The sequence below is a fragment of the Amyelois transitella genome, chromosome 9 (assembly GCF_032362555.1).
Source record: "Amyelois transitella isolate CPQ chromosome 9, ilAmyTran1.1, whole genome shotgun sequence".
Taxonomy (NCBI): Eukaryota; Metazoa; Arthropoda; class Insecta; order Lepidoptera; family Pyralidae; genus Amyelois; species Amyelois transitella.
Genome location: NC_083512.1, coordinates 8,825,597 through 8,852,420, shown reverse-complemented (window position 1 = coordinate 8,852,420; position 26,824 = coordinate 8,825,597). Strand labels below are relative to the sequence as shown.

The 26,824-nt window shown below is 38.1% G+C and overlaps 1 protein-coding gene across 1 annotated transcript; it reads right to left on the bottom strand.

Moving 5' to 3' along the window:
* Window positions 1-511: 511 nt before the first annotated feature.
* Window positions 512-26,702, bottom strand: LOC106142874 (PH and SEC7 domain-containing protein). Its single transcript, XM_060945713.1, has 21 exons — window positions 26,341-26,702; window positions 17,652-17,718; window positions 16,449-16,502; window positions 15,724-15,808; window positions 13,354-13,626; window positions 12,832-12,948; window positions 12,627-12,735; window positions 12,117-12,244; window positions 11,773-11,883; window positions 11,546-11,658; window positions 10,705-11,063; window positions 9,847-10,022; window positions 9,464-9,657; window positions 9,039-9,234; window positions 7,717-7,880; window positions 7,120-7,246; window positions 6,520-6,621; window positions 5,842-5,986; window positions 4,080-4,202; window positions 3,510-3,635; window positions 512-3,106 (listed from the first exon to the last, which is right to left on the bottom strand). Exons 1-20 carry the CDS (start codon window positions 26,476-26,478, stop codon window positions 3,522-3,524), a joined length of 2,895 nt encoding a protein of 964 aa, XP_060801696.1. The 5' UTR covers window positions 26,479-26,702; the 3' UTR covers window positions 512-3,106; window positions 3,510-3,521.
* Between the last annotated feature and the right edge of the window lie 122 nt (window positions 26,703-26,824).

Here is a 26,824-nt window from a genome sequence, read left to right as displayed (position 1 = left end):
ATGTTTTATAATATTGTTACTTCAGCCACAACATTCCAAACTATCGTTATGTTGAATCAAAAGGTATTCTAAATTCCGGCACAGCCAACATTTTAATTCCCTTCTTACTAATGTTTAAATTTATAATACTTTATGTCATCTAACAATATGTCTAAGGTTATTATAAAAGTATGTAGGTCTTCAACATCGACATAGAAACGCAAAAATAGGCATGGATTGGTGCTAAATTGAGCAGTGCAAATGTGGGAGAGCTAATTCATCAGAAGCACTTGGCTTTTTAAAGGTTGCTATTACACCATGGAATCATCATTTTATTAACAAAATCATAACATTTTTACATCACTTTATTACTAGATATGTTACACCTTACATTACAATAATGATTTTTGCAATATAAACATGCTTCTGATGATTCACATTTTAAAAAAAAATGTTGAATGAATTATAATAAACAAGCAACTGCAACAAAATTTATACATAAATTTTCCCTTAAAACATATTTGGACATAATAGATTAAGTTTATGGCATTTTATTTATAAATTTATTTCTTGAGAAATTCGTTAAGCTGAAAAGTGCAGTTTTGCAAGGCGCGCGCACACACAACATTTTATAATAATAAAAACAAAACTAATCAAGCTATACATTTCAGTAAATAATATAAAAATAAAAGTAACATGTAAATAATTCGTAAAAAATAGTATATTTACAATGATTAGGTTTACAACTAAAACAATCTAATATCAATCGACTTTGCTCTGCAGAAAGGATGTTGAGCCGTCGTCATTATCACTAGAGCTTTACTGGCAAATTTTGTCAATGCAGAATATGTACTCAACTAGAGCTTCGAAGTTAAATAATAAATACACATGCTTTATGCCAATCTGTAATCACAAACCTCCACAGAGCTCGACTTCCGTTATAAAAAGTTCTTTCACATATCACAATGTCAGCTCAATCTTGATAAGTACTAAGTACTGTCAATTCATTACCTTCCATCTAGTAGCTCCTCGTTACTAACATTTTCTCCGAAATTGACTTTCATCTTTTACAATAAGAATAATAATTAACATCTGAAATAATTAAATACAAATCAATAGAATTAATCAAAGTAGGAATTGGCCATTGCGAATAAACAAAATTTTGACGACTGATGTTATACAGATACATATAATTACTATGAAAAGAATATAATGTTAAAAAAAAGCTCATACAAAATACATCAAGACACACATTTTTCAACGCCCAAAATTTAATTTGGTTTAACAGTTCCAAATCTCATGACACACTTTCATTCTAAGAGCTATAATTACATGTGAGATCCTATTGTATGAATAACTGTTACTCTATATCGATGTCTAACATTTGACACTGGTGGATTTACAAAACAAAATAAATAACTTCACTTATCAGTCTCTTTAAAATGTATTTACAACATCGTAATAAATTCAGTTTCTGTCTTGTAATGACGATCGACCACATGTGACGTCAGCGACCAATGATTCACTTGCCGTTCATATTCACGATACACCAACTGCCAAAACTGCGCGGGCCGAACCCGAAGTTTAAACTGCGTATATACTGGGCGCGGGCCAATGAAGGCCAACGAATGGGGTTTCTAGCCTTCGTTGGTTTTTTGTGGTGAACGCCTCCACCAACATTCGAAAGCCGACTTACGTATACATACCAAAGTGTGAACCCAGATTAAGAGAGAGTAAAGAGGATTTTAATGTCCAGCTGTGCCAGCCAGCATGTCCAGTTGAAAAGAAATTGCACATTTTTGAATTTAAAGAAGAAGGCTTTAAAGAAGAACAAAACAAGGATAAATAAAAAAGGATAAGTGATATTTTCTTCTAGATACGACTAGTCAACGTCTTTTTGGCAGTTGGCATAATAGGAACAGGAAACATGGAATGATAAATAATTTCTTACAACATATACTGAAGCCAATATGTTCGACTAATAATAATTAAAGCGTATTATTTCCAAACTAACTGATCTAGAACATAAAATAACAACTTTTTGTTCAGGCCAAACTGGATCGCGATTACAAAATCAGTCGGTAATTTGAAATTGTACACCGAAATTAATACTTCTACAAGAGTTTAAGGGCTTTTAAACACTAATAAGTGCATAGTTACATGCACAAGCGTTTCGACCTATATTTTTGAGTATTATAGGTAAATAAAAGAAGCCTCATCAGTAGTTGATGAGCATCATTATTTCATCCATAGACTTCGACATACCATTAGACAATAGAAGTGCTAAGTTCTGGTGAACATAATTATATTCGTGACACCACAACGTTTTCACCTTGCATCTCAATTCTGAGATTTATTTGAGGCTTAAAAGTGTGACGCAAGACGAGCCAAATCATTCCTATAGTTTATTATCAGTACTTAGGCATTCCTTTTGTCTTATTGCGAATTCTATGGTCTCACCAGTAGTGACCTACAGTCGTCACGCGGTAAACGTATTGCAAGGAAGACGGGACTAGATGAATCGACATTAAAACTTTAATTTTAACTCGTACCTAATAGTTTCCCAGTGGAGCGCGCCGCCGGCCTTTCATCACACCGCACCCCTTATACTTTAGATCAAGCGAAGGAATTGGAATAACGGTTTTATTCATGTTCCTTTGCTTGGTCTAAAAGTTTAGGTCGCTTTAATTTTGACACGTCATTGTAAGATGCCGCCACATCCTTTTTTCATATGACATCACCCGTTGCATTCAAATGGCTCATTTTTTTTCTGTTCCTTACATATGGCTTCTTATATTTTATTTAATAGAAAATGTATGTTTAGTATAGCTTATTCCATAAAAGTAATTCGTAACGCGTCGAGCGACACGACTTTGACAAAGGTCCTTTTGCAAGGAAATCTATTCAGTAACCGAGCCAGCAAAAAACAGGTATCTAGAAATTTTACGTTTCAATGATATTTGCAAGGTTTTTTACTTTTATGTATTCAATTAAGAAATCATTGTATGAAATCTGTGATGTAATAGGAACGTATAGAAGTGGCATCATGACGTGCATGTCAGTCGGTCGCGGCGGACGTGCACGGGCAGCGCGGGGGGCGGGGTCACAGCACGCAGGCGGCAAACACCTGATAATAAATGACGTTATCGAATCATTATAAGGTTCTTGAGGGTTTTATTTCCTTTAGTTTTCTTATAATTATAATATGACCATTCCATTTCTATTTGATGGATGTCGAAGCGACTAAGGGATAGACAAATAAACTTTTAGGTGACGGGTTAGCAACTTGTCTATTTGATTCTAAATTCCATCGTTTAGCTCTAAAATTAAATGTCCCCTTTCAGTCTTTGCTCTGCTCAATGTTTTTTAAAACTATTTTTCTTAGAAAAAACCAAACGCATTTAAATCAATTACTTGCGTATTTATAAAAAGTACAGGTATTACAATCATAAACAGTACAAAGCAACGCGAAATTTTAGTAAAACCAGCAATCACCTACAAAAAAAAAGTATAAATGTAATGTGTCATACCGCCATGGCGCGTCAGGGCGGCGGCGGGCGCTCGCGCTCGCGCTCGGGCAGCGCGGGCGCCGCGTCCTCCGCGCCGCCCGCGCGCCGCGCCGCCATCGCGTGCGCGTACGTGCGGTACCGCTTCACCTGCCACCCACGCGCACGCATTACTATTGATACTATTTCAATTGGGAACAACAAAAGACGATTTCATGCACATGTGAACATGACTTTATAGTTTGAAAATGGAATAGCGCTGCGTGCCTGGCCGCTTCAAAACATTTTATGATTTCAACAAAGGAATATAGAATTATCTGCATTACAGGCCAATAGCAAATTAAAAAAAAATATCGTGTTGTTCTCGGCACTTTATCTTACCCATGGATGTCATAAAAGGCGACTAAGGGAAAACTTGGAATTCTTCTCGTAGGCGATTGGTTAGTAATCTGTCGCTATTTGAACCTCAATACCATAATTATGCCATAAAGCTGAACTTAGGACTTTTCAGTCTTTTCAAGACTGTTGGCTCTCTCTCTCCTTAGACTATATGCTTATGTATATTTTGTATAGCAAGTTTTAACTAATACTAACTTCATAGACGAGGTAGTGCTCCTTGTCGCGGGAATGAGGCGAGTTGTCTCGCGCGTGTCTCAACGCCGCCAACTCTTCTTCTAACCGCGCAGCTCTTTCCTCATGTTCTTGTAGTTGTTCCCGCTGAAGGAATATATATACATTCAGTCAGAAAAGTATCGGGAATGGATTATTTATTTACGGTTCCAAATTCAAATTTTTGTTTTTTTTGTTGTTGTTAGATTGGCACAACTGTTTTCCATTTTGGCGCGGAGTTTGAGTTGCATCTGTTGTTTACATTAAATACAGTGCTATTTTTAGTTATATCATATCTAGTGTGTATTGCTAATTTCATAATGGATAAAAACATCGAACAAAGAGTTTGTCTTAAATTTTGCATTCCCAATGGAATATCGTGTTCGGAGTCACTGAAAATGTTACAGAAGGCTTACGGTGAATCGACTTTATCAAAAACTCGTGCTTATGAGTGGTACAAAGCGTTCAAAAGCGGTCGAGATGTGATGGAAGATTTGCCTCGCTCTGGTAGGCCATCAACGTCTGCAACTGAAGTTAACATCGCAAAAGTGAAGGAAATAGTGACTGAAAATCCTCATTCAACTTTGAGAGAGATAGCCACCGAACTTTCTGTATCTCACGAGTCGATCCGTACCATTTTAACTAATAATTTGGGTATGAAACATGTTGCCGCTCGGCTAGTCCCAAAAGACCTGAATTTTTTTCAAAAACTCAATCGCATGAGAGTCGCTGAGGACATGCTAGAACGAGTCAATTCCGACCCAACATTCATGAAACGCATTGTTACTGGTGACGAGACGTGGGTTTACGAGTTTGACATGCAAACTAGTCAACAAGCTTCGGAGTGGCGCCTTCCAACTGAACCGAAACCGAAAAAACCACGCCAAAGTCGTTCAAAAGTCAAAGTCATGTTGACTGTTTTCTTTGACTATCGCGGTGTTGTGCACTCGGAATTCTTGCCGGAAGGTCAAACGGTAAATAAGGAATATTATTTGAGTGTTATGCGGCGTTTAAGAGAGCAAATCCGACGAAAAAGGCCAGATTTGTGGAAAGAAAATTCTTGGATTTTGCACCATGATAATGCACCTTCGCACAAGGCCATCATTGTGAACGAATTTTTAACCAAACACTCAACAAATACCATCGAGCAACCACCATATTCACCAGATATGGCTCCAGCCGACATTTTTCTTTTTCCTAAACTCAAATTACCACTTCGTGGCACCCGTTTTCAATCGGTAGAAGACATAAAAGAGAATTCGCGGCGAGAACTGACCTCAATTCCGGAAACAGCGTTTAAAAAATGTTTTGATGATTGGATTATTCGTTGGCGTAAGTGTATCGTTTCTAAAGGAGCATATTTTGAAGGTGATAAAATAAATTTGGATGAATTACAAACAGTTTGTGTATTATTGATCTTTTCCTGCTACTTTCTTGACAGAGTAGTATTTCTTATTATAATAACTGTTCATAATAAAACTAAAAGTTGTTTCTACACACAAAGCGGCGGTTATTTGATTGTTAAATTAAAATGACTAATGCGATGCCAGTGTAATTTTTTTTTGTCGTGATCAACGACATCGTGCCACTAGGACTTCACCAGTGTTCTAATAATGCAGTATGCTATGATATACTGACATAAACATATAGCTGTCTTATATACATTACCACCAAGCAAATTCGACGGTTCGGTGCTTCAAAGAAAAAAGTTTACCTCATCAAGTTCAAAATTAGAATAGCACAATACCATAGAGAGCTTGGTGTGGGCGCAGGGCAGCAGCGGGCGCTGGAACTTGCGCTGCGACCCCACCGCGCCCGCCAGCGGGGGCGCCGAGTACGCCGCGCACACGAAGTTGATCGTCTCCACCCACGAACACAGCTCTTTCGAATCACTGACAAAAAATTAATATTTTTTTCTTATTGGCTGAAACCGCGACCACGCTAGGGGGCAAATTCATGATCGTTGACAATATAACAAAGGGATAGAATCCCTTACTCTTTCCTATCTCTTTTTGTCTTTAATTGTAAACGTCCGTTAATAAGGGGAAGGCCAACGCACATTGGTATGCACGTTCTACGGCTTTGAAATGCAGACTTAGACATTCGCCAAAACGTCGAAACAGAACCAACAAAGGCTAGAGAAACCTATTCGTTGGCCCGGTGTGTACCTACGTAAAAATAACGCTAGCTTTTATAAGAAAAACTATGTGAAAAGAAAAGCAAAACATGAAATTTAGGGACAGGCTTATGAACTTGGGATTTCTTTTAGGCGATGGGCTACTAGCAATCTGTCACTATTTGAATCTTTAAGCCATACAGCTGAATGTGGCCCTTTGAGTATTTTCGAGACTGTTGGCTCTACCCTGCGAGGGTAATAGACATGACTATTTGTATGTATGTATAATACAAATGAGGACAAACATACCTCGTCTGAAATAAGTATTCAGCTTGGTCCGCAGTCTGCAATCGAAACACGTGCTGCTTTTTAGTGTAATCCGTCGCTTTCGTAGCTAAAGCATGGTGTATTCTAAAGAAGAAAAAACAATATTTAATTTAATATTCGACCAAATATGGCCACTGGCATTTGTTTCAGCTGAGTTGTCCCTCAGGCAACAGTCAATAAACCAGGACGGTGTTTAGGATTTTTACACAAGAAAATATCTATAGGTTTCTAGCCCTCTTACAACATTGCACGCGCGACGGCGTTTTTATCGCGGGAAAGACTATACCTTTTTCGCTTTTATTATGACGTGAAACGGGACAGCGATAGTTTTACGTATGATAAGAACAACGTCCCGCGTGACTTGCTACGGGGACAGGGTAGGAAATTGCGATGTTATAGCTTCCGCTAGCCCTAACACCGATAGTTTACATCTAGCGTAGCTATTCCATCGCATGGAATCATAGTACAATCAACAGAATATCAAGTTACCCTGCGTCGAACTCTATGACGTGGTAATATAGGTGAATTTACAGGTTAGTGAGCTGTTGACTTTAGCATAGATTTGCGAACGGATAGATTCACCTGATGGCATTATGTAGGTTGTCTGACATCTGGCTGCGTCGGAAGCCGTGCTCGTCCTTGTGTAGATATAATACGAGGTCCCGCAGCGTGCAGTAGAACATCTTCCAGCCACGCCGACCAAATGGAGCTGTAACAAACATAAATGGAGCTGTAACAAACATAAATGGAGCTGTAACAAACATAAAAGCTATATAGTAATGATTAACGGCTCTTAGCTTTTAGTATAAATCAAGCTCTTTAGACAAGACCTTGTTGGTGTCTAGAAAGGCGGGCTGGTAGAGGCATAAAGCGAGAACATAGTGCCTTTATCAACCCCGACGTCAGTCAGGCTTTTAATTGATGTCATTTCACTGAAGACACTTAATGGGGTACTATTTCCAAAAAGGATTCAGACGAATCTTACTGTAACAACTTTCCAAACCTGTTTGCAGAATTATTGATAACAAATTGAGGTTAAAATCCTTAAACATCTGTGATAGATCTGAAATTAATCCATTTTATGGTCTGTTTTTCGCACCTACATATCAGTTAGCGTTCCATTTTGCTGTGTCAGAGATCAGGTTATATCTTAAAGGCTATAGCTACAATGTGACTCACTCTTTTTGCCGTTAGCGTCGACGCAGCACTTCCTCATGACGTAGCCCTTCTTGTACTCCACGGCGCGACTCTGGTCGGGCACGTCTAAGAACGGGTTGGTGGAACGGTTGTTAGAGTTCGTAACGGTCGCCGCAGCGGATTCGCCGCCGCCGGATTCTGAGTCTCTGAAATTGTATCAATGATAATTAATTTTATAACTTTTTGAACCATGTTGCTATCAGCAATTGGGAGTTATTATTTATTTGACACTTAAGACTCCTCATTAGGAATAGGCGTGGTAGAGCTGCTTGAGCGTGTCGCGGGGGAAGTTCTCGCCGTCGTTGAGTTCCGCGAGGTTGTCCCGGGGTGGACTGTGTCTCACACTACAGTATACTCACAGCGCCCACTGCAGCGGCTGCGTGCGTATGGCGTGGTAGAGCTGCTTGAGCGTGTCGCGGGGGAAGTTCTCGCCGTCGTTGAGTTCCGCGAGGTTGTCCCGGGGTGGACTGTGTCACACACTACAGTATACTCACAGCGCCCACTGCAGCGGCTGCGTGCGTATGGCGTGGTAGAGCTGCTTGAGCGTGTCGCGGGGGAAGTTCTCGCCGTCGTTGAGTTCCGCGAGGTTGTCCCGGGGTGGACTGTGTCACACACTACAGTATACTCACAGCGCCCACTGCAGCGGCTGCGTGCGTATGGCGTGGTAGAGCTGCTTGAGCGTGTCGCGGGGGAAGTTCTCGCCGTCGTTGAGTTCCGCGAGGTTGTCCCGGGGTGGACTGTGTCACACACTACAGTATACTCACAGCGCCCACTGCAGCGGCTGCGTGCGTATGGCGTGGTAGAGCTGCTTGAGCGTGTCGCGGGGGAAGTTCTCGCCGTCGTTGAGTTCCGCGAGGTTGTCCCGGGGTGGACTGTGTCACACACTACAGTATACTCACAGCGCCCACTGCAGCGGCTGCGTGCGTATGGCGTGGTAGAGCTGCTTGAGCGTGTCGCGGGGGAAGTTCTCGCCGTCGTTGAGTTCCGCGAGGTTGTCCCGGGGTGGACTGTGTCACACACTACAGTATACTCACAGCGCCCACTGCAGCGGCTGCGTGCGTATGGCGTGGTAGAGCTGCTTGAGCGTGTCGCGGGGGAAGTTCTCGCCGTCGTTGAGTTCCGCGAGGTTGTCCCGGGGTGGACTGTGTCACACACTACAGTATACTCACAGCGCCCACTGCAGCGGCTGCGTGCGTATGGCGTGGTAGAGCTGCTTGAGCGTGTCGCGGGGGAAGTTCTCGCCGTCGTTGAGTTCCGCGAGGTTGTCCCGGGGTGGACTGTGTCACACACTACAGTATACTCACAGCGCCCACTGCAGCGGCTGCGTGCGTATGGCGTGGTAGAGCTGCTTGAGCGTGTCGCGGGGGAAGTTCTCGCCGTCGTTGAGTTCCGCGAGGTTGTCAATGAACTCCGCGCACGACATCCGCCGGAAGGCGCCGCCGCAGCCGTGCAAATCCGTGTTGAGAAGCATTAGTGCGCAAGTTAGCGTGTGGACGGCGTCTGCGAATGGTTGGTTTCATTTAGCTGGCATAAACTAGAAATGTCAGGTGTTTAAAAAATATCAAAAACATTTTCATAACACTACACTGTATGTGTAACATTTTCATGATCTGAAAAGAATAAGTCATTAATTTTCGTTCTTCGTGAATATAAGCGTCTTAATACTGACTATATCACCGTACTGTTACAGACGATATAATACAAAAAATAAAGATGACTACAAACTTACCTTGTGAGTTAAACGAATTGGGGTTACACTCCAGATATCGCCTGCTAAAATGCACTAGAACTCTTTCTCTCTCCTGCGTCTCGCCGCTGAGCGCGAACCGTGCCAAGAAGGCTCGCAGCGCGGCGTCTAATGTCGCGCCCGCGAACGAGAAGTGTCGCACATACTCTTCCGCCACGGCGCGAGAAAATTCGTTGCTGGAAAATAATGTAATAAGTTTCAGAACCTCTTTTACAGTACAATAAAATGTGAAATTTTCCCGTATATTATTGTTTCAATGCAGAAAATGTTTCGTGCTATCAAAGTATGATAAGATATATTGTCACAACCTGGGTTAGAACTTACTAAACATTACCTTACTTAAAAATATGTAAAAAATAACCTACTTTTTACTAAGATGTCTCGAAACATCGGATTTCTTGAACCCATCAAGGTGGTACAGCCTCTTAGCGAGCCGCTCAGCTGACGGTATGTCCACGGCTTTAGGGCTGTAGTGGAACGAATGTAGGGAATCCCCGTCGGAACCTTCGTCCGAACCACCGTCTGACCCGCTACCCAGCTCCTGAAAACGTATTCAGATTAAACACATTGCAATAAGGCTAATTAACTATGAGAAATGGGTTTCACATGAATTGAATTGCATCAATAACAATAACGGATTTTCTAATTTATAATTAGAAATTAAAATGTCGATTACAGAAACCAATGTGTAAATGTAATCATAATTTTCGTTCCGGAAGGAACTTTGGAACTCATACTATACAGAACCAGACCAAAGATGTTTTTTTTAAAAGCAATAAGTGAACTTTTCTAAAAAGGTCAAAATCAACGAAATGATTTCGAAATAGTAGAATTTATAAGATTTTTTTGTTGCGTAACCTGTATTTCGGCCTATTTTTCTAGTCTAGTTACAGACCTTTTCTACAGAGTCCATGTAAACAAATCGCAGATGTAGACTGCACGGCTGAAAATTAAAATGGGCGAGTGCTAATCACATCTCCCACATGTAAAATTTCTCGCACTTCGAACAAGCTATGGACAAGCAATCATACTGCGTTGTGGAACTCAGCACGGAGTGGGCAGCATCATATATATTTATCTGCGTATCAAATTTCAGAGAACAACAATCTAGGAGATATCAATCTAGATATATTTGAGGCTTTTTGGAGACAACTTAAACTATTCCGAGACACAAGCACACAAATCACACGAAGCATTGCAACATTCTATATCGCGCCCCTCACCTGGTACCCTTGATTCTCCGGTGAATTGTGTCCATTCTCCTTTCCGTTCTGTGTACAATTATTATTATTATTTACATTCTCTATATTCGCATTCTGTTTATCCGGTCCCTTCACCTGTATTACTATCCTATAGTCGTTATCTCCGTTGAGTGTGACGTCACTGCCGTGTTCGTTGGAGTATGTGGAGTTGGATTTGGCTCGTTTGTGGCATGGTTCGGATACTAAGATGGTGGAATCTGAGTCTGATGGGTCGGAGAGCTCCATTCTGGGGCATTCACGGCCAGTTTCGAACATGTCGTCTTGGTCTTGGTAGTCCGGACTAGATATGTTTGACACGGCTTCCGATAGACTCATGTCGCCTGGAAAAGATAAAGAATATTTTCAGTGCTTATTATGTTTAACATTAAATTATCCAATAAGGCACTTGCTATAGTTGCACGTATTTATGTAGCTACTAGAGGCCGCCCGCGACTTCGTCCGCATGGAAACCCTATCAATCCCGCGGGAACTCTGGGATAAAAAGTAGCCTATGTGTTATTCTGGGTCTTCAGCTACCTACATACCAAATTTCATGGTAATCGGTTCAGTAGTTTTTGCGTGAAAGAGTAACAAACATCCATACAAACTTTCGCCTTTATAATAGTAGTAGGATATAAAATCAGTTTTTTCAGCTAAATTGTGGTAGGACTTTCAGATCAGTTTTGGTCTCGAAATTTTTACGAGAGCTGGGAGCCATTACAAAATAGAGCGTAGCCATACACCAAGCATCCCACTGCTGCCACCATGAAATGGAACTCAAAAACCAAACCACATTGATTGAATTGTTAACCAATCAGATTACCGTTAAGTCTGTGATGATGTGCTGACAAAGGTTGTAGCGCTCTATGCGGCGGAGTCGCTCGGGAGGACATCACCGACGACGACACTGACGTTGGAGATGCGGGCGATGACGATCTGAGGGACAAGATATAGGTTTTTAATAAGATTTTATATGTAACTTTTATAAAAGTTTACGTTAGTTTATATCATATTTTCTAAACGCGGTAAAATTAAAGTGAAATTGTTTACCTCTGTGACATGCCGTCAGATATAGAGGTGGAGTTGGAGGTGGCTCCGGAGCCGTTACAGTGGCCGCGTTCACTTGCACTCGATACTGGCGCGTTGTACGTCCATACGATCCTAAATTAAATAAAAAGTTGCATTTACAAAAGTCATTTCAAGCAGTGTCGAATTGCAATCAGGCGTTAGTTTTTACAAAACTTACAAAATCTTAAACGAAAACTAAATTTAAGCTTTTTATATCCATAAGTTTTCAGTCATCAGGTTGTGCGTTGACTTTTAGTTTCATACAGATACAAATATGTATGTTGTCTTTATAACTTTAAGCACAGATAGATTATAATGTTTCATACCGATCACGTTCCGATCGTGGTGCGGGCGTGGCAGAATCAGGTCGGGCGTCAAGCAGCGTATTGAGCGATGACGTCACATCCTCCTCCATATCCACCGCCACCGCACTCAGGGAAGACTCCTTCTGAAACTTTTATGCAATATTGGAGCAACGAAGTCAAACGAACTGGACGTTCATTCTGATATACCACCAACAACAATATAACAATATGACCAATAATAACAGAATATCAAACATCAAAAACTAGTATACTAGTAGTATATTAGACTTGAGTGATGTGACGTCAATAAGTGATACCTTGTAGGTATCCAATTTTGAAAATAAATCTATTCTATTCTCTTCAACTGAGCCTCTATCAATACACGGTTGGTACATTTATTAGCATGACAGTCATGTACTTTTATGGGTAGCTCAATTTACACTTTTTATAGTTAAGCCTTTATTGAAAGAATTTTGTTTTTGATAACTCCTACGGGAACTAAAGAAGTCGATATAATATAAATCAATAAACCTGCAAATGATCTTCAGAGCGCGAAGTCCTCACGGTGTGCGGCGGCCGCGACAGCTGCTCGCTCGACGCCGCGCCCGCGCCCGCCGGCGACGCCGGCTGCGATATGAACCTGGGAGATTATACAAAACATAATAATATGGCTTTATTTCCGACAATGTAGGAGAAAAATGTACTACAAACTATATAAATGGACAAACAGACTTACATTTTAGTGGCATGTTCGCTGACCAGTCCGGTGTCAGGCGAGGAGTTGTGTCGTTGCGTGAGATCTGCGCGTCCGCATAAACGACTTTCGCTGGGCGACGCTGGCGTTGAGTTGTACCTGATAGAAGAATAGCGGTTTCATATATTATCACTAAGTTAGGTCAATTGCTGAACGAAAAGCTCCCTTATGATCTTTAACTTAAACCTAACAACAAGCACCATATTAGAATAAATTACAACCAAAGATATTCATACAGATACAAATATGAAAAAAGAGAGAATTTTTTCTCTGCAACCTTCTAGAAATTGTCAGACGAACTTGTAGCTGGTTTTCAACGTGCTTGCAATGCTATTCTTTACGGCTAGAAGAGGTAAAACTCATCAAAATATGTTGAAAGATGTGATTAAACAAAATTCAAAACAAAATAGACCAGAGCCACCGAATATTGGTCATAGGATGTTTTTATTTATTAATTAACATCGTTACGTCCGAGGCCTCACCCGCGTTACCACCGCGACTTACCTGTGGTAATGTGTCCGATGTGTTGGCGCGTGGTGGTTATGATGTGGATGCTCTACCCTCGAGAGATTCAACATGAGGTCGCCCGTCATCATGTAGGCTTCGAACTTGGGTTGGTTGGCGCGCGGCCGCCGCGGCTTCTCGTCCGGAAGGAGGTTCTCGCAACTGTCGCCGGACTGAACACCCGACCCGTTACTCGACGAGTTGCTGGATGAGTTGCTGTTCGAATTGCTGTTCGAGTTGCTGTTTGAGTTGCTCGAAGGTAGTGAGCTCGATCTGTCGGTAGAATTTTTTAACATATTTGTTGGTTCCTTCAAAATAATATCCAGTCTTCGACTATACCTCTTATTTTTATCTTGGAATACTATGAATACTTGAACTGTCACTGTTAGGATCTAAATTCTATTATTGAACCATCCAGCTGAACTGAATCCAGCTTATATGTATGATTTTTCATTCAATTTCACATTTACAAAAAATACCCGTATAAAGAAAGGTTGACCTTACTTAGGCAGACTGATAATTTCCTAGAAATTTTGCTCGCCCGTAATGGAATGTCAAGTCCACCAATCCTCTGTAATATGCCAATATTGCGAGCGGCCTATTCAGACTGCACTCAATTGAGAACCAACATACCTATAAAATAGAATTGACCTACTATAATTGCGTCAATAAGTGTGGACTGGAATAATTGCCTTATTTAAATAATTTTCAAGACTACCTCATCAGATCACAATGCTGAGTGCCTCTATTTAATATGTTCTGCTGTAGCAAAAACACCTTTAACATAAAATACAAATACAAAATGTCTGTAAAAATATTTATGACAACAACAAAAGATTGTTGCCTGATGACAACATTAACTTTTATGGAGAAAACACGACGCGACGTATTTGTGCGGTAGGTAGAATTTCAAAATATAAGATTTTCTCAATTTTTTTTGTTACATAGGTACTTACCGCATTACTTAAAATGAACCGATTTGAATTTTTCTTGCCATACATTTGACTTTTTTTAGATAGGTAAAGTATAGCTTGATTATTGAATTGGTCTGGTTTTTTAATTAAAGTAATGTTATAAATGAATATGTATTTAGTCAAAAAGGTAAAGTCAAAACACTTACTCGTATTAGTGTGCCATCGAATAGCTATTTTCTTGAACAGATTACAAAAAGGACACGCTCGATAAAACATAATAGAATGTAAGTAGAGGAGTGTTTTGTGATAAAGTTGGTGACTCATGTTCTTTATAAATAAGGATTTTCTGTAAAAAAATGTAGTTTGTTAGATTGTTGCTTTCGGCCAGAATTGGGATCCATTCATAGATTTACGGAAAATAATTAACACTTTATACAGAATTAATTATTTATGGAACATAATAATTTTAATAAATATTGTTAATTGATGTGACGTAGATCAATACAGTATCAGGTTCCCGTTAAAATTAGGGTAAAAGAAGCCTTTATTTTTGATACAAAAAAGGAATTGATAAACTTTCGCTTTATAAGATTATTTACTACTATTGGTAGTGAAATGACAAAACTGGGAGAAGCATACAGAATTAGTACGGGCCATAAATAAACCATCCGTGACGCCCCGACGGTATCAATCACTCATCACTAAAATCAAGAACAAGCGAGGGGCGGCCATAGTAAAGCCATGGGGTGTCGCCCCCATACAGTCGCGACACATATGGTTATCACCATCGGAAATCAGCTGTCAGGCGCCGAAACCGGGTTTCCGAAAACGTTGTTAAAATAAAAGCTATGCCAATAAAGCAAAATTATTTTTCCCGGTACAACGGAACGTTGCCGCGGAAATTTATCTTTTCTCGGGGGAAACCGAGGGAAGCAAGGAAATTACTATTTTATTGACGTGCTCGACAGCCTCGGCGGTAACGTTTTATTTACATATATAGCCTATTTGTTTGCAAATATGTAGTTCAAAGTGTTATTCTTTACTTTTTCAAAATATATACCTTGACTTAAAATGGAGATAACAGGATATTAATAGGATTTATATGTTATTGTCAACACATAATTATATTTACATTACGTGCAAGTTCGAGTACGATAACAAACAAGATAGCTCTACTATGAGATTACATGTCTAAACATAGTACCTATAGATTATTTACTAAAGATGCAACAAGTATTTGTCTTTGTCTAGGCTTTACTCCACGTGTGGGCATTCAAAATAATTTAAAATAAATCTTATGTAAAGTTACACTGCACGGACCCTCTGTGATTCGGTAATAGTGGCGAATTTGATATGCTGTTATTGTACGCCAAATTTCAACAAAACAGTTAAGTGGGTTCGATGCTGTAACAGAATTTGCTTTAACATGAGAATAATAAAATGAATACAAACTCACTTATCGTGGTTAGTGCGTAAGCCGGTCGACCGTCTTTCCGCTGCTGCGACCAAGTACCTCCGGACGCTGGCTTTGATTTGAGGGTCTGAAATTTTTTTTATACAAACTATTAAAAGGTATAATATTTTGGGTTCAAAGTTTAGTTCAAAGTTGGAACGTCAGCCTGTCTGACACCAAACCACTATTGCTTATATTTACTTCGTCTTAGCACCGCTTTCACACAAATGATTGAGTTATCATTTCTCCTCTATCGCTTAACGGAACGGTGATTCTCTCTGTACTGTCAAAGACATAACAAGACTAAGATCTCCTTCAGTATATTTTTAATAAAGACTTGTGATTGTGATATCTAAATTTATCTTGTTCATCAATTTTGACATTTGACAGCGAGATAAGATTATTTCAGAGGTACAAAACCATTGCGAAATATCCTTTTATCCCGAGATATCCCGAGAGCCACCCACAAAATGACTCCACGTAATGCAGCTCTTATTTGTGGCGGCTTACTTCGCAAACTCGATCCAAGTACTCTGGGATAAACGAATTTTATTAGCTGCACCCGGCGCCCTCTTAGCCCGAATGTCATAGTTCAGCCAAAGATCTGAGACGGTTAGTCACGAGAGTAAATCTTTGATTACACTTTCTGGGTTGACGGTATTTTCCAAAAACTAAACTAAAGATCGACTAAATTATTAGCAAATAACCATACTGTGTGGGACACTTACCTTTTTTCAGTCTTAGAGTGACGGGATCCGAAGATAGCCGTAAGCATTTTAAAACTGCAACAAATAATGACAATGCTAAGACAAACTTTATACAAACCTAAAAAGTAAAAGTGATTAGTCATTCATTTACATTTTCGTCAGACGCAACCGAAGCATTAAGTACACAGGAAAGGAATCCAACAATAGAACTTATTTGTATATTTCTGTCGAGATAAGATCTTGATTACAGGCTGTCGGAGGAAATCAATTTTGGTATTGGCAACTATTAGGTTATTTTTTAGGCTATACACTGAATGGTTTAGCGATGGAAATTATAGATAGGTGGCTTGTGCGATTTGGCCTAAGTAGAGATAATAAAAAATATTCCTTGCCTATATTTATTCAATAACACAGATAGGTTAGTCGTAGAAGTCAGTAATTTGTTTCTAAATTATACTATTTGTGCCTTATATGCTGAAATCTCCGCAACTTAACTACAATTTAAATAGAACTATTTCTCTACTTTGTGTTTTCACAATAAGTATATCTCTCCCAAGTGTGTCTGTCTTAAGACTATGGCATACTATGCCCTGCATCTGTATACTTAAGGATCTGGCGCGATCCTTCCAATAATTTTGTGGCAGTAGAAACATACATGCCCTGCAAATGTAGTTGACGCTTTAAGGAGCTTTAAAATTTCTCTCAAGTATCACTGAATAGGTAACCACGGAATTTGTGCAGGCTGAAACCGTGCGCGGTTCTTAACTTCATTGCAAAAGTGGTTCAAACACCCGACATCGCTGCCGCTTGAACACACTCTTTGGCCTTATTTTAAAGTAGTTACCAGACTTGTATAATAAGTGTGAAATGTGAATTGCGGGGTTGCGTGCCGGGGCACGGGCCGACATAACGCGATCATTGAATTAGAGTCATGAATGTTACAGATAACGGTCTCATTTGATGTTTTAATAAGCGAGCCGAATTCTAAAGCGAACCGCGACCGTGGGTCATCAATTCAAGTTATTGCCGTTTAGTGCCCTAAGATTCCACGCCCACTCGAAACAACGTCATTATTATAGACCTAATATTACCGTTGAGACTTCAGTGCAGGAAAATAGTTAATATTTAAACATGATTAGTGCAAAACATAGTAAGGCACTAGCAGTTACAATATGAAAAGTACCGGATAAGTGTCATGTGCGTGATAAATAGCGAATTCTTTACCTTCCCGAGTAGTGAACCGGTTTACATCAGTCCCATTGACCTTGAGCAATACGTCTCCAGCTTCAACCTGCAATTCAAAATGCAATTTATTTCACTTTTCTTTCAAATCATTGCAATCACGACCCTTATTAATCGTTTTTTATATACGGTGAAACATAATTAAATTTTGACCAGCTCAGGTAATACATACACATAATCACGTATATATCCCTTGCGGGGAAGACAGTGCCAACAGTCTTGAAAAGACTGATAGGCTACGTTCAGCTGTTTGGATTAATGATAGAATTGAGATTCAAATAGTAACAGATTAAACAGCCCATCGCCTAAAAGAAGAATCTCAAGTGATCCGTTATTTTTTTGTCGGTTCGGTTCGTATGAGAAATCTTAAAGAAAATTCAAATTCCCTTATTTATTATTGCTTATATGTTTATATGTTCGTAATATAAACATATAAGCAAAAATAAATAAGGGAACAGGGTGTCAAGCTATCCTAATTGGATATCCTATATGATACAAATTGTGAAACTCCAGTTATGTGGGTGCTATAATTTACTATCAACATATTAGTGGTTATAAAGAGAGATTAATTTATTCCAACATGCATATGGAACACTCAGATTTAATTTTAGCCAAATATCATGCATTCCTCACGTGTGATAAAGGAGATAAATGTAATAAACAAAAGTTATTTTTATATACATATTTATAAACCAAACAACAAAGATTACTTGGGGTAAATTCATACCTATCTGAAGTGTTGCACAGATGATGAATGATTCGCGTATGTCTATTGCATGCACAATCATCAGCATTAAAGGTTAATAGCGCTTCAATATTCACTATTTATACAAATTAGGATCAATAGCATTCCATTAAAGCGTCATTAAGACATCAAAGATGAATTGAATTTATACGCATTTATTTTTATAAATATTAGTCTGTTTACACACGAAAATGACCCTGGGGCGGACGCACAGGCTTAATATTAAATTCAGTGGATATTTGTTTTGCACACAACCCACGTCTCGCCAAATACTGAATATACGGACACGGCACAACAACACATACGGCCTCAGTGGCTATCGTTTGTCACAGCGGCGGTATCACTATATCCTCGCTCTGATGCCAATGATTCACTGAGGCGCGGTATAACTGGTTTATTCGAGATGCCATATAACGTGCGTATAGTAGCGGTTAGTACGTGTAACTGAAGTGAGCGCGTACTATCTTGTGGGAACCGACATGTGTTTAAAGTTAATAATTTTGTATGTCAAAATAAAAGCGCCGAATAGTGAACGCGGTGTGGGGACGAGCGTTCGCTGCGAGCCGCGCTGTCAACTCGTTTCGATACCATAGGAGGGACCGCTAATGGATTGGTCTAAGGAGATAAATTAGATCAAACTCGACAGAAGGGCGCAGCGGAAATATGAATTAGTGGGCTGCGGCCCATTTATCGGTGTGCAGTTTGGAGGTATCGCTTCAGGAAAGTGCTCAAATTAAATTTCCTAGTTCACCTTGGACCACTTTGAGCGCTTAGGGACATGCGGTAACTAATGTTTCACCTAGTAGAGAAAGGTCGCCTATAATTACTTTCACGATGTTTTTGTCAAAACTGTTTGTATAAGTACTCAATAAAAGTAAGCGACATCATTTTGTATGATTTATGAGTTTATTCATCAAGGTATCGTATATGTTCTACCTACATATATTACATGACACAATCTATTAGGAAGAATTAACTTATGTCTCTAGAAAAAGACACATCGTTGTTCTTACAGATGGTTCGAAAAACGAAATTATATAGGTATTAAATTAGGTACCTTCGTTGCATTTTCAGGATTAATTTTTATAGCCCTGCAACCGCAATGGGTTAATAAATTGCCCCCTCGATCTATGAATGCAGCAAAAGCGCGCAATCGAGTTACTAAACTTATGAGAATTTAGTTACAAACTCGTAAATAAATTTCAACTCGAAGTTGGTTACTGCAGCGTATTTGTATAACCTTTTTATTTAATCTAATCAATAACATATTTTTAATGATTGCTAACTGCGTTGTTTATTTCGATGCATTTAAAGTTATCAGCAGCTACTGTGGTCTAGATGGTGTATAAAATGATTAAAAATTACAAGTTCGGTTCATTTCTAATGTCAACCTATGAGTATGTTGCTGAGCACACTTGTGGAGTTTCGCGAAATAAACAAGATGAACTCCAAGTCCAGAAGAAGAAGAACCGAAAAAATCTACTCTTCAAGGTGAAGATAAATATGGTAAAGCGGAACCCCGGATCATAATAACAACTGAAAACGCAAAGATGAGAGAAAGAAATATCAATTAAAAGTATAATTCATTTAGTGATTTATAGAACAGGCAATCTTTTAATAAAACACGTTTCCTTTGCAAGAAGTCACCACGCTAGTAGTAATGCACCTTGACCAAGGCCGGCAACTTAATTTGTTTATCTTGGTTTATGACCTTAAGCCCCAGCCACCAGCGCTATACAAGAGCACACGCAGCTCTCTAGATAAACAATTGCCAGATAATGTTTGATATTTTTTAAACTTTTACTGCATTAAGAAGTATGCAAAATATTTAAATGTGTAATAGACATTTTTATGAAAGGTTTTGTATCATCAAACGAACACATAAAACATAAAGCTGTCTGTTTACAAAATGTTATAACAATAAAAAATTCGGTCTGACAAAAAATCATGCATCGTTCCCACTAGATGGAAAATTAAGGAAAAATCGAATCGGAAAATATTTAGCAGCTTGAAACGGAAACGATTTCTAATACTTGCAGCATATTACTAGAATTATAATAGTAGTAATTAAAAGATCGTAAATAACTATTACTAATGGAATAAATAATTGAATACGAAAATTTTGTTCGTGTTATATTTTTAATGCAGTGCATCGCCACTTGGTATGTATCACTTCGAATTTGACGTGCTATTTGGCCATTTTCCGGGCCCTGAAGGATAAGGCATTTAAGGAAATACGGAGCATATTTAGGAAAGTTTCTATCAGGAAAAATAATGGGTTCTTTTGGAAAATATAAAAGAGCGATTAGAGAGAAAAATTAGTATCTATTTTATTTTATTTTAAGTATGAAGGCTATAAGACTTTATTGAAAACGGATAAACCATTGAATGTTTCAAGTAAGTTGTAATAATTCAAGTTCCTTTATCCTAAGTAGCACGGTGTGCAGCGTACCTATGTGCAAAGGTGGTAGAGAGGATTAACATGACCGCGTGGTTTGTTCAGGTACAAACCGTGTCTATTATGTAGGTGTGCACGTAAGAAAGCAATTTTCACCCACGATTCCCGACTACATCCAGTGATACCCTAATAAGATCTCAACAATAAGGGGACAGCGCGGCGCGTTAAACGTGCTTTTGTGCTATTTTAGAAACAGAGATCAATGTACGAATGCCATCTCCGAGGATAAACGCCTATCTGTCCATATTATTTTATCGCAAGTGGCACTAGGCGATAACGCGCATTATATTGAATGACTAAATGACGCTCTGTGCTTTGGATTATGCAGTTAGTCAGATCTACGCATGGCTGGGAAATGATTAGTTGCTCAAACCAAAATCAGTATAGGTAAACGAGTGGCAGAATAATCTGTTTTTATACACGATTTGTAACCAGATATATGTTGAAATGAATTAAATATGAACCAAATCACGCAAACATGGTCAATTAAAAATATAACAATAATTCGTGTTGAAAGGAGAAAAAAATAGTTTTTCACAATTCATTTGCTAAAATTTTATTTAGTGAAATAATTGCCATGTCGATTCGCATTTTGATAAATTATATGGATCGGTTGGTGTTGGTTGGTCAATAAAGAGTATCGATTGATACAATTGCGTGCAATTTGTATGAATTTCAGTCATAGCTTGGTCACCCGGGTAGCCGCATGCGTCATCGCACTAATTCGTCGCGAAATCTAACTTCTCCTGTTATTTAGTTCTGCTTCAGGCTTTAGGTATGCAAATTTTAGTGGCTTTACATTATATATGAGTTCTGATTCTAAGCTTTTGCTTTAGATATGCCGTTGAACGGATGGCTTTTTTATATTGCTATAATTATACGTAGGATATATTAAATCTCAAAAAAATAAATTCTTTGTGACTATCTGTGACGAGGTTATCATTAACCCGGGCAGCCGTCCGTTAAAAAGTACCCAATGCCCTTTACTGTACTCCATACAAACGTATGCAAAATTTCAAGGAGATCGGTCCAGTGTTTTAACAGTGAAGAGGTAACAAGCTTACTCTCGCATTTATATTTCAGGATAACAAGATGAAAAATGTTATTGACTGTACTATGGAAAACTAACCAATTGCATTGCAGATGATAATTTCAAACATACAGAGATACATTAATTTGCAGTAAGTGGCGTTATGGCTCGTTCACGCGTCGACGACACCTTTTTTTACGGATGATGGTTTAATATTTAGGTATCATTATTTTTTAAGTGGCATATAAAATCATACACGCGTGTTTTATGCCCGTAAATCGTGGAAAATGAGGTATGAATACCAAATATAAATACGTAGTAAAAATATTACAGCTGCCTTCTCGAATATATCATATCCTAAAATACTTACTAAAACCAGTCAGTTCATTCCCAAAAAGCGAAATATTTATCTGTAGGGCCAGCATAGCATTTCACGAACTTTGACAAAGCATAATCCGTCTCATCTAGGACACTTTAGGAACTATAGGGATTTTAATCGGAGGGATAGAGAGTAGGCATATTAACATAAGGTACATACATATATTCCATAGTTTAAAAAATTTCTTAAATAGCTTCACTGCATAGCGGTGCGCTAAAAAGTGATACTTTCAATTACAGTTATGCTTCGAAATGATTAATAATTTATGGGCGGTTGTTTTTCTGGCTTCATCTTTTGAGTTTTTTCAAATAGGTTGATTTTACAAAACTAATTTTATTTTTGCTGGAAACCACACAAGAATTTAGCGAAATTTAGCACAGCTACATGACTGCACTGTTTGGAACGCGCCATCGATTTATGTAGATATGAATTAAACATAACGAACGGTGATGTAAGAATGAGACTGTAACAGCGTAACCTAAACACATGAGCGAAAGTGGGTGTAAGAACAAATCGGGCCAAACAGACTGTGGACTGTTACGGCGGCTTTGTGGTTTCTGATAAACAGTGGCTTATGTAAATAAAATCCTAACTGAATGACATTAAATATGTTTTGTACAATAAATTCTCCCAGAAATCTTTATTTTTATCTTTGAAATCAGGAAATACTAGAAGCTTGCAGTCTTCCCTACTCCCCACTATGTTTCCGAGCCTGGAGTATCCTACTACTATTATAAAGGCGAAAGTTTGTATGGATGTTTGTTACTCTTTCACGCAAAAACTACTGAACCGATTACCATGAAATTTGGTATGTAGATAGCTGAAGACCCAGAATAACACATAGGCTACTTTTTATCCCAGAGTTCCCGCGGGATTGATAGGGTTTCCATGCGGACGAAGTCGCGGGCAGCCTCTAGTATATAATAACATACAACATATTGGTATTTGTTTTTTAGATAAAAAATACTGGCCACGTATAAATGCTTTGGTAATCAACATCTGAAATGTAAGAGCTACCTATAGAAGGTCCAACATTGAGGGTCTAGAAAGCTGAACTTTATTATTCACTGAGAAGGAAACCGAGTTTTCAAAAATTCCCACGGGAATAACACGCCAAGCAAAAGCTGCTGGCTACTCGGATTGATCTGTTTATATAAGAAAAAAAATTAATGCACTGTGTCTACGCACGAATGCCTGTATGAAATTAATATGTCTAGTGTTAAAGTTAACAGATTTGAATTTCGATAAGAGTTAATAATTACTCTGTACCATAATGCTATGATAGGTTTACGTTTTACAAAATCCATTAATATCATGACGGTAATTTTAACAGCTGATTATTTAATCAGCTGGATAATTTGATATTATGTGACTATGATGTTAACATATTGTTAGCAATCCGTCTCAGGTAACCAAAATTTAATAATTGCCAATGTTAAAATATCTAGGTTTTACAATTTAAAACTGGAAAGAATTTGTATAAAGTAATTTTATGTAGACTGTATTGTAGAATTAATTATTGTCGCAAATTTTAATGTGTCCGATTCAGTTGTTTACCATGAAGCAAAGTTTAAATGCCAATGTTACACTGTTTAGCAAAGGTAAAGGCATTTAATACATACATACATACATACATAAAATCACGCCTCTTTCCCGGAGGGGTAGGCAGAGACTACCTCTTTCCACTTGCCACGATCTCTGCATACAAGAAGTATGCATTTAATAGTTAGTTTTTTACTTGGTACTTAGAGATTATAAATATTCATTCTTTCATATAATCACTCCTTTGCAGGTTAGAGAGAGTCAGCAGTCTTGAAAGACTGATAGGTCACTTTCAGCTGTTAGGCTTAATGATAGAATTAAGATTCCATATATTAGGATTAAAAAGTGACAATTTGCTAGTCCATCGCCTACAAGAAGAATCCCAAGTTTTTAAGTCTTTCCCTAAGACGTCTTTTACGTCATCTATGGAATGCTAAACGTGGCCATTCAGTCTTTTCAAGACTGTTGGCTCTGTCTACCCCGCAAGCGATATAGACGTGACCATATGTATGTATGTATGTATGGAATGGTCCTATTCTTCTTTATATTGATGCCGGAAACCACACAACATATAAATATTGTGTTCAAAAATATTGCAAAGCAAAATCCATTGGAATTATCATGACAAATAATTATTAAGGAGCTGCATGTATCACATATTTATGGAGTAGACAGACCAACACTCTTGAAAACAAACTTTACTTAATTTTTAAAGCGACTGTGCACAAATAAGAAGCACATAAGAACAATTAAATGCTAGATTTTCTTAGATTGTTTATTTCTCATTAAATTACATAGACTCCTCAATTACAGCGTATTTGAAAATATTAAAGGAAAATACTGTCCTCATGATAATGATTGTATAGAGACAAGTAAACAACAGTAACAATCACTAATAGATGTAATATTACACTTACAGGTACGTAAACAAGCTCACCTTGAAAATGTTCAATAGTGTACCCAGCCCCTGATTAAGTGTCATATTATTATACTTAACTAACAGCCCTCACTGACTTCACATGCATGATTCATTCTAGCAATATTATAAATGCAAATAAAAAAAATATGTGAAGAGTAATGTTTGTTACTCTTCCATGCAAAATCTACTGGACATTTGGTATATGGGTAGAATATAACTTGGAATAACATACAAAGTACCTACTTCTTATTCCAAGTACCCACGAGAGGAAAGCCTGGGCGAAAGTTGTATATCAAAATTATAATTATGTTAAACAATGTTCTTATAACAAGGGAAATACAGGGAGGAAATGTTAATTGAATAATTAATGTGTTACATTGAACTAATTGAGTCTGACTCCCTCTTAGTCAATGACTAAGTAACACAATTGATGTAAAGGCTGTCACCAGAAGTATCTTATAGAAAAGAATTTAACAGAATGTAGTAATGCACTATGCATCACCTACATACTGAAACTGTTGAATCACCTTGACCTTTGGCTGTTGAGCTGCAAGTGCTAGTGATAATGACTGCTCATAAATAGATATTTAACCAAGCAATGGAGATACATTGCTTAGTTACATACATAACAAGAAGAACTTGTCTATTATCAAGGATCTAGGATAAAATATTATTTTTCATAAAAAAAAATTTACTAAGAAGCCAGGATTTTAGATTCAGAAATATAAATGTTTCTGAAATATGATGCACAGAGATAAAATGAAATTGTATCAAAAATAAAAAATTAATTAGCATGTTACTAAAACTTTTGGTTCAGTTATGTTCATTTTGCACTATAACTTGGGCCTTTCAGCTTGAAATTGGACACTACAAAATCTTTTCTCCAATTCTGAGGAGTTGATTCCCTGTCAACTGATTTTACACTTATAAGATAGGTATATAATGGTTAAAAATGTCATTGAAAAAAATATATTATGTGCACTTTTGTTTATCTCATGAGCATTAAAATAAAGTTGTTATATGACTCGCATTATACACTTGGAATATCATGTATAAACATGTTAAGTGTTTATCTGATCAATGCCAAACAAGGGCAGGTCATCAGATAGAGAATCGTAGTAACAAAAACATGAAAATAGATTTTAGACTTAATTGGATTCAATTAGGAATCAATAAACTACATTTTTATACTAAATGAAAATTAAGTAAACAAAATATGTACTAGGCACATAAAAATTAAATTGATTGATCTGTTATTTCATTTTGTTACTAGAATCGTATATTATTATTTCTTACATTTCCTTTTCAATAAAAACTTAGTGGGCAAATGTATTTTATTCCTCAATTTTTGCACTGTATTCTAGATCTAACTTTGAACAAGGAATGTTTGTTGATTATTCATATCCAGTGACTTGTTATTTGGCTACAGTAAAAATACTTTGATGCAATTAATTATAATTCTACGCCCCATGCCCTTGTTGCTCAAACTGCTCGCGACAAGAAAGTCTAGACCAGCTAGGAGTAGATGGAAAAAGGGGAGGTAGGCACTTAAATTGATATGAAAGAAAGCCCTGCTTTAAATTATTGTTTGACATTACCTCGCCACTACGAGCCGCTGGAGAATTTTCTTCGATTTCGTATATGATGTGTGGCAAACCGGCTTCACCCAGCAAAGAAAATCCGAATCCTAAATTGTCACTAGTACGCTTCAAAACCACTAGTCTTTCGTCAGCCATATTCAGTACACAGCAGCATTGATTATCATCCTCATAAGGATTTCACTGGTACCACTTGATCAGAAACACATTCAAGGAACTACGATAATTAATTAATTGTGAAAATTATAAAAATGAAAGACTTTTTACAACGCACGGTAAAAGCAAACGCACCCAACCAAAGCGAAGTCAGGCAGGCACAGATAAAATAAAATCAAGTAAAAAGTTTTTTCGGCTGATGCGGGTTTTACTCACGATCCATGACAAGTAAGGGGGGTTATTCACGAACGAAAAGTATATAAATATAAATACACACTTTAAAATTACGTCTTTAATTTTTATCCCTTAATTGGAAAACAGAGCTCAC

Coding starts and splice junctions, on each gene's coding strand:
- LOC106142874 (XM_060945713.1), bottom strand. CDS start 26,478: ATGGCTGACGAAAGACTAGTGGTTTTGAAGCGTACTAGTGACAATTTA. Junction 16,503..17,651: donor CCGGTTCACTACTCGGGAAG/GTAAAGAATTCG, acceptor TATTTGTTGCAG/TTTTAAAATGCTTACGGCTA. Junction 12,736..12,831: donor AGCGAACATGCCACTAAAAT/GTAAGTCTGTTT, acceptor ATAATCTCCCAG/GTTCATATCGCAGCCGGCGT.